We start from the raw sequence: 18,270 nt of genomic DNA on the forward strand, positions 1-18,270 counted from the left end.
AGGGGACGGCATTTTTTGCAGGAAGGTGGGTAGGAGGAGGTGTATTCTAGGTAGTTTTGGGAGTCAGCGGGCTTGAAATGGATATTGGTTTCTAGGTGGTTGCTGGAGATGGAGACAGCGAGATCCAGGAAGGAGAGAGAGGTATTAGAGATGGTTCAGATGAACTTAATGTTGGGGTGAAAGGTGTTGGTGAAGTGGCTGAACTGTTCGAGCTCCTCGTGGGAGTACGAGGCGGTGCTGATACAGTCATCAGTGTAATGGGGGAAGAGGTGGGGTTTTGGGCCAGTGTAGGTACAGAAGAGAGATTGTTCCATGTACCCTACAAAGAGGCAGGCATAACTTGGGCCCATGCGGGTACCCATGGCCACCCCCTCATCCTCACATACCACCCCACCAATATCTGGATCCAACACATCCTCCTCCGACACTTCCCACATCTGCAATTCAGCCCCACCACCAAAGACATTTTTCCCTCCCACCCTTATCTGCATTCCGGAGGGACCACTCTCTCCATGACTCCCTCGTCCGCTTCACACTCCCCTCCAGCCCCACCACAACCGGCACTTTTCCCTGCAACCACAGGAAGTGCTACACCTGCCCCTAAATCTCCCCCCTCACCTCCATCCCAGGCCCCAAGAAGACTTTCCACATCAAGCAGATGTTCACCTGCACATCTGCTAATGTGGTATACTGCATCCGCAGTTCCTGTTGCAGCTTCCTCTACATTGGGGAAACCAAGTGGAGGCTTGGGGACCACTTTGCAGAACACCTATGCTCGGTTCACACTAAACAACTGCACCTCCCAGTCACGAACCATTTCAACTCCCCCTTCCATTCCGCAGATGACATGTCCATTCTGGGCCTCCTGCAGTCCCACAACAATGCTACCCGAAGGTTGCAGGAACAGCAACTCATATTCAGCTTGGGAACCCTGCAGTCCAATGGTATCAATGTGGATTTCACAAGCTTCAAAATCTCCCCTCCGCCCACTGCATCCCAAAAACAGACCAGCTTGTCCCCACCTCCCTAACCTGTCCTTCCTCTTACCTATCCTCTCCTCCCATCTCCTACCTACTAACCTCATCCCACCCCCTTGACCTGGCCATCCATCCTGGACTGACCTATCGCCTCCCCACCTACACTCACCTTTAGTGGCACCATCCGCGACTCTTTGACCTGTCTGTCTCCTCTCCAACTAACTTCTCCTCCGTCCATCTTCTATCCGCCTCCCTTTCTCTCCCTATTTATTTCAGAACCCCTTTCCCCTCTCCCATTTCTGAAGAAGGGTCTACATCCAAAATGTCAGCTTTCCTCTTCCTCTGATGCAGCTTGGCCTGCTGTGTTCATCCAGCTCTACAACTTGTTATCTCAGATTCTCCAGCATCTGCAGTTCCTACTATTCCAGGATTACTAATACGGTGACATTACCACCATGCCTCAAAATTCATTAAAGCAGTGCAAAGGAATATCGTAGGAACAGGATGAGTGGTTTAAATGCGTCATCTGTATAACCATTCAATGTGAGTAATTGATAAGTTGATTAACAAGGGTAAGATGATTGTTCAATGTAATTTAATGTGTGGTGGTATATTCTGCTACTGAGGTCCAACTGTGGGCATCTTGTGTTCCTGTTGAAGCCTCATAATATAATTATTGTGCTGTCTTGGGTCAGTTTGACCATAATTATCTTGGACAATTGCCAGATCAATTAGAGGTTGAGCACTTTTCTTCAAGAACAATATGATTCCTAATTCAAAGTTAACAAACAGCTGGTTTGCTTATGTATTTTTTGAGTGCCGCAGAAGTGACTGACGTGTTTCAAAGTGAACTTTTTTCAGAAACTGAATATCTTTCTGTTTGGTATATAATTTTTCATCAAAGGGTTGAGTAGCTCACTTAACTAGATGGCTAGTTTGCAATAGTGATGCCAGTAGTGTGGTGTGGTCACCCTCAGGTCTCTAATGGGAGCGCAATCCTATGTTTTGGTAAGACTATAGCAACATAACTTTATGATTTCAACAAATATGTGCCATATGTCACTCTTGTACCTGCTATAACTGTTTGATAAACACTGTTTAATTATTTGTGGGTGTCACACAACGCCAGAATTTGTTATCCATCCCTTACTGCCCTTGAACTGAGTAAATTGCTTGGCCATTTCTGACGGCAGTTAGTTGCTGTCAGTCTGGAGTCAGGTGTAGGCCAGACCAGGTTGACTGGTTTCCTTCCATAAAGGACATTATGTAGCAGACAGGTTTTTACAATTGCTAATAGTTTTTGTGGTGATTTTAACAAGATTAGCCAAATTGACCTCATGAGTACCCTGACTGGGGCTATTTAATCTAGTCCAGTCAAGGAGACCTGGCTGTCCATAAAAGAGTGAATATCAGGGATATTGGGCCCCAGAATACCATGGTCACTAGAGGCAGTGCTGTTGTCAAAGACTATGCACTTATAAATAAAGGGTGACTGGTGATTGATGCTGGCTGTGAAGGCTTATTCCAGTTTTGTAGTCACAATTAGTGAGGCTAGCTTTCAAAACCAGATTTTTGTTCTGTTAATTGAATTTAAGATCCACAATAGCCATGGTGGGATTTAAACCCCTGTCCCAGGGTGTTGGATTATTTGTTCAGCCACGTCACCATTATCTCCTGCTGACTCACCCAATATACACACTTGAAACAGTGGGAAATCACGACTGTGCAGTCGGGGCAGTGTGCCAAGGCATAAGTAACAGCTTAAAATACAGTAATAATAATTCAGAGAGAAGATCAAATTAGCTTCAGGATGTGACCAACAGAATTGCTTATCTACAGCAACTGAACTTTAATGTCCCTTTAAAGGGACAGGCCGCAGCTCTGCCTTAACAGCAGAATGTTATATTGTCCATGAGAATGGTACAATACTCCTGTCATGATTGATCAGTTTAATCTCTGACCTCTTAGTAAGAAAGCTAAAGCCCTACTTGAAGAATTGGATGCACTATCTAAGTTGAAAGCCTCATGCAGTACTGTCGGAATGCCACATTGCCAGAAAGCTGTTTTGTGGATAAGACGTCGCCCAAGGTGCTGTTGGCCCTCTCAGCTGGATGTAAAACACCCACAACACTATTTCAAAGAAGATATGGGAGTGCGGTTGAATCCTGGCCAATATTTATCCTCCAAACACAATTATTTTAAAACAATAGCTGACCTAGTCATGGTTAAGTTGCAGTTTATTGGATCTCACTCTGCATAATTTGGTTGCTGCTTTTTTTACTGCATGATAATATGAAAACATAGAACTTCAAAAGTACTAAACTACTGTAAAGTGCTTTGAGATGTCTAGAGTTTTGCTACATAAATGCAATGTATTTATTCTGAAGTACACAGCAGTTTTATGGTTGCTGGCAAAGTCCCATTGGTTACATGCAAAGGTTTAATTATTATGGCAAATGGTATTTGCTTTGTAGCATATTATGGGCTATTTTATAAGTATTCCTGGTATATCAAACTTGCAAAAAGACTCATTCGGTGCTCTAGGCAAGGAGGGGACTCAAAGAGAGTCAGGATCAAAACATTTGTGGGGTCCTCAATCTGTGAGCTTAATGGGACTTTTTCCATGGACCTGCATTTTCCAATGGAAAATAGCCCCCACCTAGTGCTGTTCCTTACAACAATGACAGCTAACATTTGGTGATGATGGTATACTGCATTAACCCTTATGTCTCCACAGTCAGGAGCAAAAGCCGAGGAAGTTCAGACGGGTCTCAAGTTGCTTGCAGTTGCAGTCCAGAAGGCCCAGAACATGACTGTCAATAGCAACATGCTGTATCTAATAGAAAGGAGCTACAGTAATATCCGAAGCATCACGCAGATGGTGAGGAGTTTGAGAACCCCGGTAAGTGGTCCAAATTAATTAATGAGGTACAGGATAAGTCAGAGAATTGAAGGTGATATTTTGGCACTCTTTTTATTGTGAAGTGGTCAGGTAGGGTACACTGGGGGTTGGGGTTGATGTTAGTCTTTGCTAGCATCCATTTTCCCTCTTCACAGTTTTCATCCTCCCCCCAACCTGTATTCAAGACAATTAGCTCCTGTCTGCTGCAGTCCACGAGACAGTGGATATGCCTTCTGTGCTTTTCCTTAACTGGCCATGTGCCAGTGGAATGTTTAGCAATGGAAGCCATCACCTATGAGGCAATGTTGCCTTAATGTTGTGTCCACTGATACAGAGCAAGCTGTGAATGCTTCACATATTGATTGATAATGGAAATTCTCCTGGCCTGAGGATATCGAGACTAACTGTAATGTCTGTCTGTAAGGGATCAGTCCTTTTTTTGGGTATGGTAATGTGTAATGAGACAGGTTTAATACACGATCACCAAGTAAAACATCCCTAAGGGATCAGTGGCCATAACATGGGAGAATTTAGTTTGAGAGTGAGCAACTTGGGTTGGAAACAAGTGCTAAACTTAAATAAAGGAAATGACATAGGAATGAGGACAGAATGGGCTGGACAACTGATAAAATAAATTTAGCAGAAAAGACAGCTGCATAACAATGACAGGCATTTAAGAAAATAGCTTATGAATCAAAACAAAGATATATCCCAGTGACAAAGAAAGATTCTAGGAAGTCTATATCAAGGGATAAACCAATCATGGTTAACCAAGAAAGTTCAAACTGAAAGAAAAAATATACAATGTTGCAAAGATTAGTGGAACAGAGTATTAGAAAAGTATTACAGCTAACAAAAGATGAATAAGAAATGAATAAACAGGAGGAAAAAATAAACTGAAAGAAAACTAGCAAGTAGTATAAAAATAGTTGGTAAGAGCTTAGAATGAGTACATCCAGACAAAACAGCCTACTTGATTGGAATTGCAAATTCCCCTTCCTATCCTGACTTGAAAATATATTGCAGTTCTATCATTGTACTGAGTCAAAAGCATGGGACTCCCTACCCAACTACATTGTGGATACACCTACTGCAGTGGTTCAAGACGGCAGCTCACTATCACCTTCTCAAGGGCAACTAAACATGGGCAATAAATACTACACAGGGCCAATAATTTGGACGTGATAGGTTGTGTCCTTGGATTTTAAAGGAAGGAGTGACCGAGATAGTAAATGCGTCTTCCAGGAATCCTTACATTTCTGGAAAACTCCTAGAAGTCTGAAAAACTGGCAATATAACACACTTATTCAAAAAGTGTGGCCAGCCAATTAGATTAACAGTTGTTGTTGAGAAAATGAGAGAGTCAATAATGTAGGATGTAACAGGACATTTGAAAATACAGAACATATTATCAAATGAATCAATGTGCCTTCATGAAGGGGAAATGGTGTCTGAGAAATTTGTTTTTGAGGAAGTAACAAGTGGCACAGATGAAAGGTAACCAGCAGATGTAGTACATTTGGATTTCGAAAGGGCGTTTTATAAGGTACCACATATAAGGCTACTAAGTGAAACACACATCCGTGTGTTTCGGGGTTATATTTTAGCATGGATAGATGATTGGCTGACCAATAAAAGGAAGTTGGGATAAGGAAGGATTTTCACAATAACTAATGGAGTGCCACACTGATCACTGCTGCAGCCACAATTATTTGCAATACATATTCATGACTCAGATGACAAAAGAGAGTGTGCTACTGCCAAGTTTTCAGATGGCCTAAAAATACGTGGGAAGGCAAGTAGTAAGGACGACACAAAGAGTCTGCAAAGGGATATATATAGATTGAGTGTGTGGGTGAGAGACTGGCAGGTGGAATAATAAATGGGAAAATGTGTGGTCATACAGTATGTTTGACGATTAGAAAAGCTGAATATTATTTAAATGGGAAAAGACTGCCGAAAGCTGCTGCACAACGGGATTTTGGGGTCTTCGTGCATGAATCACAAAAAGCTAGTCTACAAATTCAGTAGATAATAGGACAGCCTGTTAGCCTTTATTTCAAAGGCAATGGAGTACAAAAATTGGGAAATCTTGCTAAAACTATACAAGACACTCATCAGACTCCATCTAGAATACTATGAATACTAATGGTCCTGTTAATGATGCACAGATATACTGGCGCCCAAAGAAGGTCCACTAGGTTGATAGAGTATAGAGGGATTTTCTTATGAGGAGAGGCAACTTTGTTATAAGATTCTTAGAGGGCTTGACAAAGTAGATTATGAGAAGTTGTTTCCCTTTGTGGAGAGTTGAGTACCAGAAGGCATCATTTCAGAGCAAAGGGTCATCGATTTCAGACTAAGTTAGAAGGAATTTCTTTTGTCAAAGGGTAGTGAAACTATGGTCAGAGATAATGGGAACTGCAGATGCTGGAGATGGACCTGGATGAACACAGCAGGCCAAGCAGCATCTTAGGAGCACAAAAGCTGATGTTTTGGGCCTAGACCCTTCATCAGAAAACCTATGCAATTCTTTACTGCAGATGGCTATCAGTGCTGGGTCATTAAGTATTTTCAAGACTCAGATAGACAAAGTTTTAATCAGTAAGAGAATCAAGGGTTATTGGGAAAAGGGCAGGAAAATGGAGTTGAGGAGTATTTGATTTGATTTGATTTGTTTTTGTCACATTTTTGGTACTGTGAAAGGTTTTGTTTTGTGTGCAGTACAGATAGTTCATACCATACAAAGAGCATTAGGGTAATAGTACAAGAGTGAAGAATACAATTTGATGGCTGAGGAGAAGGTGCACAAAGAGCAATGCACTTGCCCTTACACTTACACTTGTTTTTTAAAAAAAGAGAAAATCATTGATGACCCCAACAATATAAGGGGGCTGAATTAACATAAAGAGTAACACAGTGACAAGTACAGTACACTGATTAGGAGGAGATACTGGACCTGACCATGAGAGGGAGCTGCACTGACATGAGTTGAGATGCAGATAATACACCAGGCCCTTGATTGGGTGGAAGCTACTGGTCTCAATATCAGAAAAGCTGGAAAAACACATGGTGTTAAAAGGAATAGAAAACATGTAGATGGAGTTAGATAGAAGGAGGTTTGTTTACAGCGTAAATACACTTTGGGCTGAATAGTTTTGCTGAAAATATTTTAACATCAGTAATGCTTGGTGATACAGAACATAAAAGTCAAAGTTTTATGTGGTTTATTCCTGGTGAATAGCTAATGGTAGGAAAGGAGCTTGAAAAGAGATTGCTGATTAGTTGGACCATGATTGGCATGGAGATGAAGCAGGATCTGCTAACTCTTTTATAGTTAACTGATTAAATTCAAACAATGCTAGTTGTCACAGTAAGAAATTCCTTAGGGAACAGTGACCATGACATGATAGAATTCAGTTTGAGAGTAAGAAACATGGATTGGTAATAAAAATGTGAAACTTAAGTAAAGGTAATTACACACAGATAAGGGCTGAGTTGCCAAGTGGAATGGGAAAAGGAGGATGAACAGTTGAACAATGGCAGAAATTTACAACAGTGTATGGAACAAGCTGCCAGAGGAAATGGTGGAGACAGGTATAGTTACAACATCTAAAAGGCACCTGGATGGGTGTATGAATAGAAAGGGTTTAGAGGGATATGGGCCGAATGTTGGTAAATGGGACTAGGTCAGATTGGGATGTCTGGTTGGTGCAGACATGTTGGATTGAAGGGTCTGTTTCCATGTTGTATGTCTCAATGACCCTGATTGGTGAGGGATGATTCCCTTGGCAACACATTGACCAGTGTCATGAATTGTCTACTGGTTTGAAAGATCTTTGTAGAACTGGTGGATCTCAGCTCAATTCTGGTAATACAGTAACACATGGCTTCTGGGCTGGAAAGCTGCAGCATGATACAATACACAAGGGTACCATTGGACCTCTATGTCTATGCTATCCCTTTGTAGGACCAAAGCTTGACTAAGTTTCTGTTCCTAGAGAGTGTTCACTTCTGGGAAGTGAACATGAAAAGGAACAGGCTCCGCTGTAATGGCCTCATTCATCCTGGAACTACAGGAAGGCTCCTTCCACAGGGCTTTCCAAACCCAAGACGGATCTTGCGATATGGTGGGTAGTGCTCCCAACTCTGGGCCAGAAGTATTGCTTCAGGTGTCACCACAGGATTTGATGATCACAGATGATGCATTGCAATTTGGCTGAACAGGTTGATTTATCAATATGCAAATTTTTCTGATGACAGGTACTAAAAGCAGGAGAGTTTTCTTGTAAGCCAGAAACATGTAGTAATGCAGCCTGCCACATTAAAAATCTCCATGCACAGGTTCCTGCAGTAATAGGGAGTAGCCAAGAGACTGTTGCACACACTGCATCTAAAAACAAGGGCAGCAAATGCACACCATCCTGATGTACATCTGTCTTACTATTCCTTCTCTGTTGATGGGTTAAAATCCTGGACCTCCCTTCATAACAATGCTGTAGGGTGTCCCTGCACAACATGAACTACAGTGGTTCAAGTGGATGGCTCACCACCATCTTCTCATGAATAACTGGGGATGGACAATAAAGTCTGGCCTCACCAGTAATGCCCATCTCCCAGCAATGCATGAAAAGGTGGCCCATCAATGAGGTAAGGACAGTAAACAGTCACATGTGACAAGATCATAGTCAGAGTCACACCTTCAGAGGAGGAGAAGGAGAGACACTTTGCAAAAATACAATGCTATTTGTAGGAAGTTGCTAAGTAGCTAATGCAACACAGCCAGTTCAATACCAAGAGTGGTATAGCAAATGACTAGAGTGTGAGCAGTTAGCGTGTCTCACAAGCAAGACAGCTGATTAAGCTGAATAGTTAATAATGGCAACAAGGTGTACAGCTGGATAAACACATCAGGCCAAGCAGCATCAGAAGAGCAGGAAAGCTGATGTTTTGGGTCTAGACCCTTCCTCGGAAAGCTGCTTTGTTAGCTCACATTTTCCAGCATCGGCAGTTCCTACTATCTCTTCGTTAATATGGCATGCAGGTTAGCTGAGAAGTTAGTGACTGCATTTATGCCAATGATAATTTAACTCTTTCTGTTGCTAGACTCAGTCACTGCTCCATGTTTTCAAAACTCACTGTTTAAACAAAAACATTTACAATGTCTAAACTGAACAAATTGACAATGATTTTGAATAGTTTGGTTGCTGAAGAGTGCTGACTTGAACATTACAGGAATGACTAGTGACTGCCAAGTGGTGGTGTTTTAAATTCTTCCAACAGGGTTGTCTTCCTACCTCAACCCCCATTCCCGTCCAGTCCAAGTCTTACTTCATTCTTCAGTTTATTTCAATGACCCTGTTTTATCATTTTCCAATAAAGGGCTTGTTTTTTTTCCTATTGACGCCTACAGTTGAACCCAGCAGCAACCTTCAAATATTGACACTGGAGAAAAGATAGCGGAATAAATAAAAATAATGAGCTACACTCCTGCTTTCTGTCACGTAATCCTTCCTGTCACTTCCTCATCCCCATGCTTGGAGCCACAGGATATTAACCTTGGGATACAATCAACAATTTACTGGATGGCTAGCAGCTTTCCATGTATAGGATTAGCCTTCCTGGAATAGGATTTCTGGAGGACTGGGTATAGGTAGGAAAGCTCAAGCACAGTTACATCATCAGTTTCAAACTTTTTATTGTATTAATTGGTAAAAGGATAAAGTATACCTCTGTATAATATATATAAATATATATCTCTTTTCAGTCGTGGTCTCTTTTTATCTCAGCTTGGCTCCTTCAGTAGTACACTCCCCTTGAAATCAATGTTTGTGGATTCATAGTGTTTATTTACTGAGGAACAGTTCTGAGGAAGGGTCACCAGACTCGAAACGTTAACTTTGTTTTTTTCTTCACAGGTGCTGCCAGACCTGTTGGGCTTTTCCAGCAACTTTGTTTTTGTTCCTGATTTACAGCGTCTGCAGTTCTATCAGTTTTATTTATGTACGTTAAACAAAATACTGCAGATGCTGGGATCTAAAACAAAAGAAGAAACTGCTGGAGAGTCTCAGCAAGCCTGGCAACATCTGTGGAGACAGAAACAATTAGTGTTCAAGTCCAATATGACTCCTCTTCAGAACTGAAAGGAGTTGGAAATTTTTTCACACTTTTTGCAGAGGCAAAAGAGGGGCCTGGGGAGCAGATGGTGTAGAGGCCTAGTGCAAAAGGCAAAGGGGTTTGTTAAGGATGGTAAAAGAGACAAAACTTTTCTGTCGTGGCCCTTTTTGCAGTGTTCTAACAAAAGTTGAGGAACAACTCCTCATTTTCCACTTAAGCACTTTACAGCCTCTAAGGCTTAATTAAAGCTTGACTGTTCTGTATTTTTCTTAAATCCCACTTCCAGTCTTGTCTTGTTTACTTGTCTCTCTTTAAAAGAGAGCCATTTTCTCCCTTTAACGCTTTAATTTACATCTCTTTTGCTCTTCCACAACCATTAGCAACTCCTTTGCCTTATGCACTGGGCATCCATGAAGGATAATACCTGATACATTGACTTCTCCTTTCCTCTAGCTGCTGCCTCGCTTGCTGTCTTCTTCCAGCCTCCTGTTTGTCCACCTCGAATTCTAGCATCTGCAGTTTTTTTTTGTCTCTAATCCATACCATCTGTTCCCTTTGCCCTCCAATTTCTGACTACTTTCAGTTCTGAGGGACAGTCATACTAGACTCGAAACATTAACTCTCTTTTCCCCTGCACAGATGCTGTGTCTATGCAAACAGTACAGCAATCATCCTAGAACTACAAATTTTGCCAGCTCTGAGGCAGTGATGCCACCCCACCCAACAGCCATGCCTCCAACAGCTCCACACTATCACATTTTCTTCACCAAGCCCCCTCCCCCTACTCTTACTCATACTCCACCTCTGACTATTGCAGGTCCTTCTCCTACTTAGAACATAGAACAGGCCCTTCAGCCCACAATGTTGTGCCGACCATTGATCCTCATGTATGCACCCTCAAATTTCTGTGACCATATGCATGTCCAGCAGTCTCTTAAATGACCCCAATGACCTTGCTTCCACAACTGCTGCTGGCAACGCATTCCATGCTCTCACAACTCTCTGCGTAAAGAACCCGCCTCTGACATCCCCTCTATACTTTCCACCAACCAGCTTAAAACTATGACCCCTCGTGCTAGCCATTTCTGCCCTGGGAAATAGTCTCTGGCTTCTACTCTCTTAGTTCGTGTTGTGGGGTCATGACAATCTTCAACTTTTGAAATGGGAGCCACAGTCATAGAAATATTTGAAAAGCACTGTGATACAACATCTGTTGCAGTTATCCAAACTTGGGTGGTGAATCTCTCTACCAGTCAGCCTTTGTCTGCCTACCCAAACTCAACCTGCCCCTACAGGGCCACCACATTCTCTCTCCAACACTGGTGTAATGATTCTGAGGATTGAGAAAATGGAAAGGTAGATTTAGGTTGGATCAAATTACCCAACTATCCCCATTCCTTAGACGATTTGAAATGGTGTCTCCTTCTTCCAGAGCCACTCCCAGAGTTCAAAATACTTCTTGAATGAATGAAACTTCAAAGCCAACTTTGTGGGATTGGAGGATTAATGAACTAGATGGATATTTACAACAAGCCAGAGTCTTATTCATGGTTCCCATTGCAATAAGCTTTCAATTCCAAAATATATTCATTGGATTTAAATTCCAACAGATGCTATGGTGGAATTTGAACCTTTATGCCTAGGGCACTGGCCAGGCGTCCGGATTACGAATCCAGTAACATTGCCTCTATGGCACCAGGGCCCTGACCTGAGCACTGCAGGTGCCGTAGAGCCCAGAACCCTGTTATTAGATTCTGATGTGCGTTCCCATCTCAGGCCCTGCAGCACCACCTTCTGCCATGATTTCAAGTTGTTATTATGAGACTTCTAAACAACATATCATGGGATGTTCCGAAGAGATGTGCTGACATTTACGAGAATGCAGAGTTCATGAAGCCTGGATGCAAGGAGGAACTTATCCAAGATGGTTAGCACCACTGCCTCACATTACTCATGTTGCTGTAGGTTTGGAATCACATAAAGGCCATTCCCAGGAAGAGCAGCAGGTTTTTTACAGCAGCCCGAGAGTCTCAGTCACTAACTGATACTAGCTTTTATTCCAGCTGTCAAGTTAGGATTTGAACACATGTCTCAGGATCATTATTCCATGCCACTGGATTATCATCCTTACAAGGCTCAACAGAGTAGATGCAAAAAGGATATTTCACATGACTGAAGAGCCCAGGACAGGCGGACACATTCAAAGATTAAGGGTTGGGCCATTTCACAGTGAGGAATTTCTTCACTCAGATGATGGCGAACCTTTGAAATTCTCTACCCCAAAGGGCTGTGGAGGCATGGTTATTGATTATGTTCAAGACAAGAGATCAGTAGATTGCTGGATCTTCAAAGATGTCATGAATTATGGGAATAATGCACAAAAATGGCTTTGAGGTAAAGGATTTTGTTGAAAGGCAGAGTGGGTTAGAGGGACCAAACACATCACTCCTAGTGTTATGTCCATAAATTCCTATGTAACACTGCCACTCTATGATCATTAAGAACATAGGAACACAGATGTAGATCATACAGCTCATCAAGCCCCAACATTAAATATGGTTGACTGAACACTGCAAAATGCCTTTTACTGCCCTCATCCCCACAACCCTGTATGCCAATCTGAAGTCGAAATTTACCAATCTCTACTTTTAGCATACTCAAAGACTGGGCTTCCTCTGTGCTAGAGAATTCCAAAGCTTCACAACCTTCTATGTATAAAAACCTCTTCATCTAAGACCTAAATGCAATTCCCTTATTTTTAAGTTGTGTCCCCTTGGGAAACCATCATACCTGCATCTACTCTATCTATCACGTTTCATTCTTTGCAACTTTTGTGAAAACAGGCCCAGTTTGTTCAATCACTCTTTGTAGAGCACTCCCTGTCAATCTGGGAACATGTCTTCATCGCATTCCCTCTGTGGCAAAAGTATTTTTCCTGAGACAAGGAGACCAAAACTGCTAACAGCGCTCCAAGATGCAGTTTGACCAATAAAAAAGAAGTAAGATGTACTCATTTCCTCCTTCAATAAAGGCTGACATTTCATTAGCCCTCCTATCCTTTGAAAGTCAGGTTCATGCTATGGATGTGTATAGGAACTAGATTGAGACTACTCAAAATGTAATTGCTGCGGACATCTAGCTGATAGGCAGGGGAAATATATATTTATCCCACAGATAGAGTGATAGGCCCTAGGGGTCTTCCCTAGGTCTCAGTATGAGTCAGCTTTTAACCTAGCTCATTGAGATTAAAGCTCCCCAATGCATACCTACACAGTGCTTTCTCCTCCTGCTGGTTGGTTTTGTTATATCTAAAACAAATTGTCTTTTGCTTTTGTGCAGGATATCCTAAATCAAGAACGGGAGCTGCAGACCACTTTTAACACGAGAACACTGAGAACCATTTTTCATGCATATTTAAATTTCCTACAAGGTAAAGTCAGACTGTTTTTCCTTGACACAGAAGCTTGCAATCTGGCAACAAGCTGACAGTCCCAGCTGAACACCAGCAGACTCTGAAGGAGCTTCCGAAGCAGATTATAAGCTGTAACCTTTGCATTCTAAGCATAACACTGTATAGCACCAAAAAGGAGCGTAGAAAGAAGGAACATCGATAAAAGGATAAAGAAGAAGATGGCCTGGTTCATTTGGAATATAATGTTCGAAAGAGGAGCTGAATGTCCAACAGTATACTGTCCAGCCACAGAGACTGTGGTAACCGGAATATAAGCACTCTCAAATTTTTGAACTCGAGAGAGACAAAGAGAAAATACCACACCCATGGAGGCATTCTGAATTTGACAGATCTACAGAAGAAAGTGTCTGTTTATCAATGGTGTTGCTCACTGTTGAGGGCATTGTTTCACAAAAGTACTGTGCAGACTGGACACATGGGTTTCATGTCTTTTGTACCTTTTAAGCTCTATCACACCTCAGATCTTTGTTATTGCTTAACTTGTGAACTAAAGTTCACTGGTAACCTGTTAGAAGTATTGTATAAATGATGAGAACTTGATTGAATGTTTCATTGAATTGTGTGGGAAGAAGGTGACAGAAAAGTTTAATACTATTGCTGAATCACTGTAGATCAGCTTCATGTTGATTAAAATATTATATCTATTTAAACATATTTATTTGTCATGTACAGCCTGTCAGCCTGAGTTCTAACTGTATAACTTCGGACTTTTTTATTGTGAGCATGCATTTTTCCTCCCATTCTTCTGCACCTATCACTGGTCATTGGTGTGCTGGTTTCCACAATCAAACTCTTTCAAAATCTGAAATGTGATTGTGGTGTTCAGCTACTCCTTTAAGACCATTGCCCCAGCTTTCATTGTATGGACGAAATCAGCATATCCTGCTGTGTGGTCAAGGCTAACGGGTAGTTCAAACAGGAAAGGTTGCAAGCACAAAGCAGTTCAGGCAGCATCAAAGCTTTATCTGTTTTCAGTTCATATTTCCAACAGTTGCAGTACTGTTCATTTTTCTCTAAGTGGTACCTGATTCATTGACTCTGAGGATTGTGATTTCATAGCCCCATTCCAAGCCTGGAGCACCTAAACCAGGCTGACATTCAGTGCCATCTATCACTAGATTGCCAATGCTAAACTGAGGCTTCTACGGCTTTGACAGATGGACACAAAGAGATGCCCTGGCACAATACAAAGAACAATCCTAATTACACTTTAACTGCATGGCTTACTGGTCATTTCAGAGGGTAATTAAGAGTTAACCTAATTGCTGTGGGTTTGGAGGCAGGCGATTGTTGAAAATGACAGGACAGGTTGATAGTGCAGGTAACATTGACAGAAGTTTCACACACTAATAGGAAACAGAATTGGGGTAAGGGGTGTGTTTACAGGATAGCAACCTGTAACTAGTAGGATGCCACAGAGGTTAGTCCTGGGGCCACAATTATTTACAATTTATATTAATGATTTGGATGAGGGAAGTGAATGTGCGGGTAGCCGGGTTTTCAGATGATGCAAAAACAGGTGGAAAGGCAAGTACTGATGATAATACAAAGAGTCTGCAGAGGGATATAGACAGGTTAGGCAAGTGAAAAAAATCTTGGCAAACAAAATAACATGGGAAAATGTGAGCTTACGAACTTTGGCAGCACAAAGAGAGGAGCCAAATATTATTTGAATGGAGAAAGACTGCAGAAAGCTACAGCATGGAAGCACTTGAGAATCCTTATGCATAAATTTAAAAAGCTAGCATACAAGTTCAGAAGATAACAGGAAGGGAAGTGGAATGTTGGCCTTTATTTCAAAGGGAATCGAGTATAAAAATAGGGAAATTCTTCCTGAAACTATACAAGGCACTAGTTAGACCACACTTGGAATACTATCAATATGTCTAAGAAAAGATATACTGTCATTGGAGGCAGTCCAGAGAAGGTTCACTAGGTCCCAGATTGAACGAACTATCCAATGAGGAGAAGTTGAGGAAGGTAGGCATGCATTCAATGGAGTTGATAAGAATGGGAGGCAATCTTTTTGAAACATATGAGATTCTTGACAGGGTAATTGCTGAAAGGATATTTCTCCTCGTGGGAGAGTCTAGGACCAGAGGCATAATCTCAGAATAAGGGGTTACCATTTAGAAGAAATTTCTCCTCATTTCTGTCCTGTCAGAAGGTTGACAATCTGTGGAAGTCTTTACACTGAGGGCTATACAAGCTCAACCGTTGAGTGTATTCAAGGCTAAAATAGTCAGATTTTTGATTAGTAAGGGAATCGAGAATTATGGGGAAGGGGAAAAGGCAAGAAAGTGGAGTTAAGGATTATCAGATCAGCCATGATGCCATTGAATGGAGGAGCAGACTCGATGGGTCAAATGGCCTATTTCTGCTCCTATACATTATTGTCTTGTGAGCCATGTAGAATCAATAAGAGAACAAAAGCTGTGAAGAACCTGTACAATAAACTGCTTCAGCCTCAACTGGAGTACTGCATCTGGTTATAGGAAGGATATGAGCACTAGTAACAGAGAGGAGTTAGAGAGATGAAAAAACATGAGGGTTCTAGACAGAGCAGACAGGAAGAAACCCTTCTCAATGGGGAATAATCCTAGAATTAGAGGGAACATATTTCAGGTAAATGTGAAAAGACATAAAAGCAACTGAGGTTAACACTTCTCATGTAGTGAATCATTAGATCTGGAATGCGCTGCCTGGAAGTGTGGCACAAGACAATTTAATCAAGGCTTTTAATAGGACTTGAATTATTGTCCCAAAAAAGAATATTGCAAGGCTACCGGAAGAAGGCAAGGGAGTGTCTCTAAGTGAGTTGCTCTTTCAGAGAGCCAGTATGTGCTTAACAAGCCAAAAGGCCTCTATTTGTGCTAATCAATATTTTTAAGCAAAATGACTCATCAAAAACCATCTAATCATTCAGTGACATAATGTGTTGTCTATCCTCTTGACTCTAGGCAAGTGTTTTCTCTTTTAAGTACACAGGTTAGGTTTGCTCACAGTGAGATCGAGCTGAACAGGAACAAAAACAAAGTTGCTGGAAAAGCTCAGCAGGTCTGGCAGCATCTGCAAAGGAGAAAGCAGAATTAACATTTCGGGTCCAGTGACCCTTCCTCAGAGGAAGGTCTGAGGAAGGGTCACTGGACCCGAAACGTTAATTCTGCTTTCTCCTTCACAGATGCTGCCAGACCTGCTGAGCTTTTCCAGCAACTTTGTTTTTGTTCCTGATTTACAGCATCCGCAGTTCTTTTGGTTTTTATGAGCTGAACAGTATTGGCAGTAATGAACATAGTGAGCTGATCAGAATGGGCAGCGCCTCCAGAGAACAGGCTAGGCTTTCAGGGTTTGACTGGTACAGTGTTTCCCTACACATACAGTTCTCGATTCAAGCATTGTTAGGATTTCAGCCAGAGTTGATTTGTTGTGTGAAAGCCATCTGTTTTGGAAAGCTATCTCAAACCAACAACTACCCATGGAACTGTGTACTGTGACAGAAATGGTGCTACCAATGACATTCATTTTATACTTGTTATAAATCAAAGTTACCACAATATCCCTAATCTTGTTGCCTCACTTCAGTATATTTTATTCCTGGATATTTGCCTTTCCTGCAGGAAATTACCTGAATTTTAATCTGCATCCATTGCACTAGTACTAGAAAGATCCACAGCTTGGCAAACTGGCACAGGCTAGTAGTAGGACGCCAATCCAACATCATTTTTAAATACTTTCAAATGTAAATAAATAAGTCTGTACAAACTGTTAGAATTATTGTTGATTCTGTGTCTTTTTATCCAGTGGTTGGGCAATTTGTGACCTTTGCACTGCAGGTCGCTGCAGACCTAGAAATGTTTGCTCAGTATGTCAGTGTCATTTGAATTTCAATTCAACGCTGAGTTAGACAATTTGGCTTACAAGGGTATTACACGTTATGGGGTACAGGCTGAAAAGTGGAGTTAAGGCCACATCAGATCAGCTGTGATCTAATTAAGCAGTAGAGCAGTCTCAATGGGCCCAGTAATCTAATGCACCTATTTTTACATTCCATAGAATCCCCATTACCATTAACCCCTTTTCCCCTATCACTCAATGGGTGGGTTTGTCACATGGTATCGCCTGGAGCTAGCAGCTCAGTACAGTCAGTTTATTTGCCAGACCTGCCCTGCATCACCTAATCTTGGCCATTGTTGAGTGCTGCAAATGGCCAGTGAGGACGAATAATGAGCAACTTGCCCGTTTTAAAAATTCTTTCTTGGTCCATGAGCATCACTAGTAAGAATAGCATTTGTTGCTAATCCTTAAATTACCCAAGTTGCTTTTAGGCCATTTCAACAGGCGGCTAAGAATTGACTACATTTAAGTGGGCCTGGACTCACATAATGGTCAGACTGGATAAGGATGTCAGATTGCCTTTCCGATTAGTTATTTGTGAAGCAGGTGGGTTTTTATGACAATGAATAGTCACTATTACCAAACTAGCTTTCAATTCCAGACTTAAGTTCCATCAGCTGCCAAAGCTTCGTCCTCAGGCCATTAGTCGGGGTCTCTGGATTACCAGTCCAGCAATGTTGCCACTACATCACCAACGCCTCTCTCTTACAGCACAGTGTACAAACAATTTTCAGTTCCAGCAGGACAATCCCATTTTGGCTATTCCCCTGTTGCTAATCTCTATATCTCAGATGTGGAATTCACATGTCCTTCTAAGTCCAACCAGAACATTTTGTGCCCTTGAGTTAGGTGACCTTAGTTAGCAAATCAGTGCTAGAGGACATTGTTGCAAAGTTCGCATGTGTGGG

General features: G+C 41.8%; 1 protein-coding gene and 1 long non-coding RNA gene across 4 annotated transcripts in view; one reads left to right on the top strand and one right to left on the bottom strand.

Annotated features, from left to right (window-relative positions):
- Positions 1–16,491, top strand: part of epoa (erythropoietin a) — a 61,822-nt gene extending 45,331 nt beyond the window's left edge. For all 3 annotated transcript variants that reach the window (XM_048524013.2, XM_048524015.2, XM_048524014.2), the window contains 2 exons: positions 3,715–3,879; positions 13,336–16,491. In XM_048524013.2, coding sequence (XP_048379970.1) covers positions 3,715–3,879; positions 13,336–13,482 — 312 coding nt within the window. In that variant the 3' untranslated portion in view covers positions 13,483–16,491. The remainder of the gene's footprint in view (positions 1–3,714; positions 3,880–13,335) is intronic.
- The window catches only part of LOC125448612 (uncharacterized), a 72,209-nt gene that overhangs the window by 39,145 nt on the left and 14,794 nt on the right, over positions 1–18,270 (bottom strand). The gene's annotated exons all lie outside the window — the stretch shown is intronic.

The sequence above is a fragment of the Stegostoma tigrinum genome, chromosome 45, assembly GCF_030684315.1.
Source record: "Stegostoma tigrinum isolate sSteTig4 chromosome 45, sSteTig4.hap1, whole genome shotgun sequence".
Lineage (NCBI taxonomy): Eukaryota > Metazoa > Chordata > Chondrichthyes > Orectolobiformes > Stegostomatidae > Stegostoma > Stegostoma tigrinum.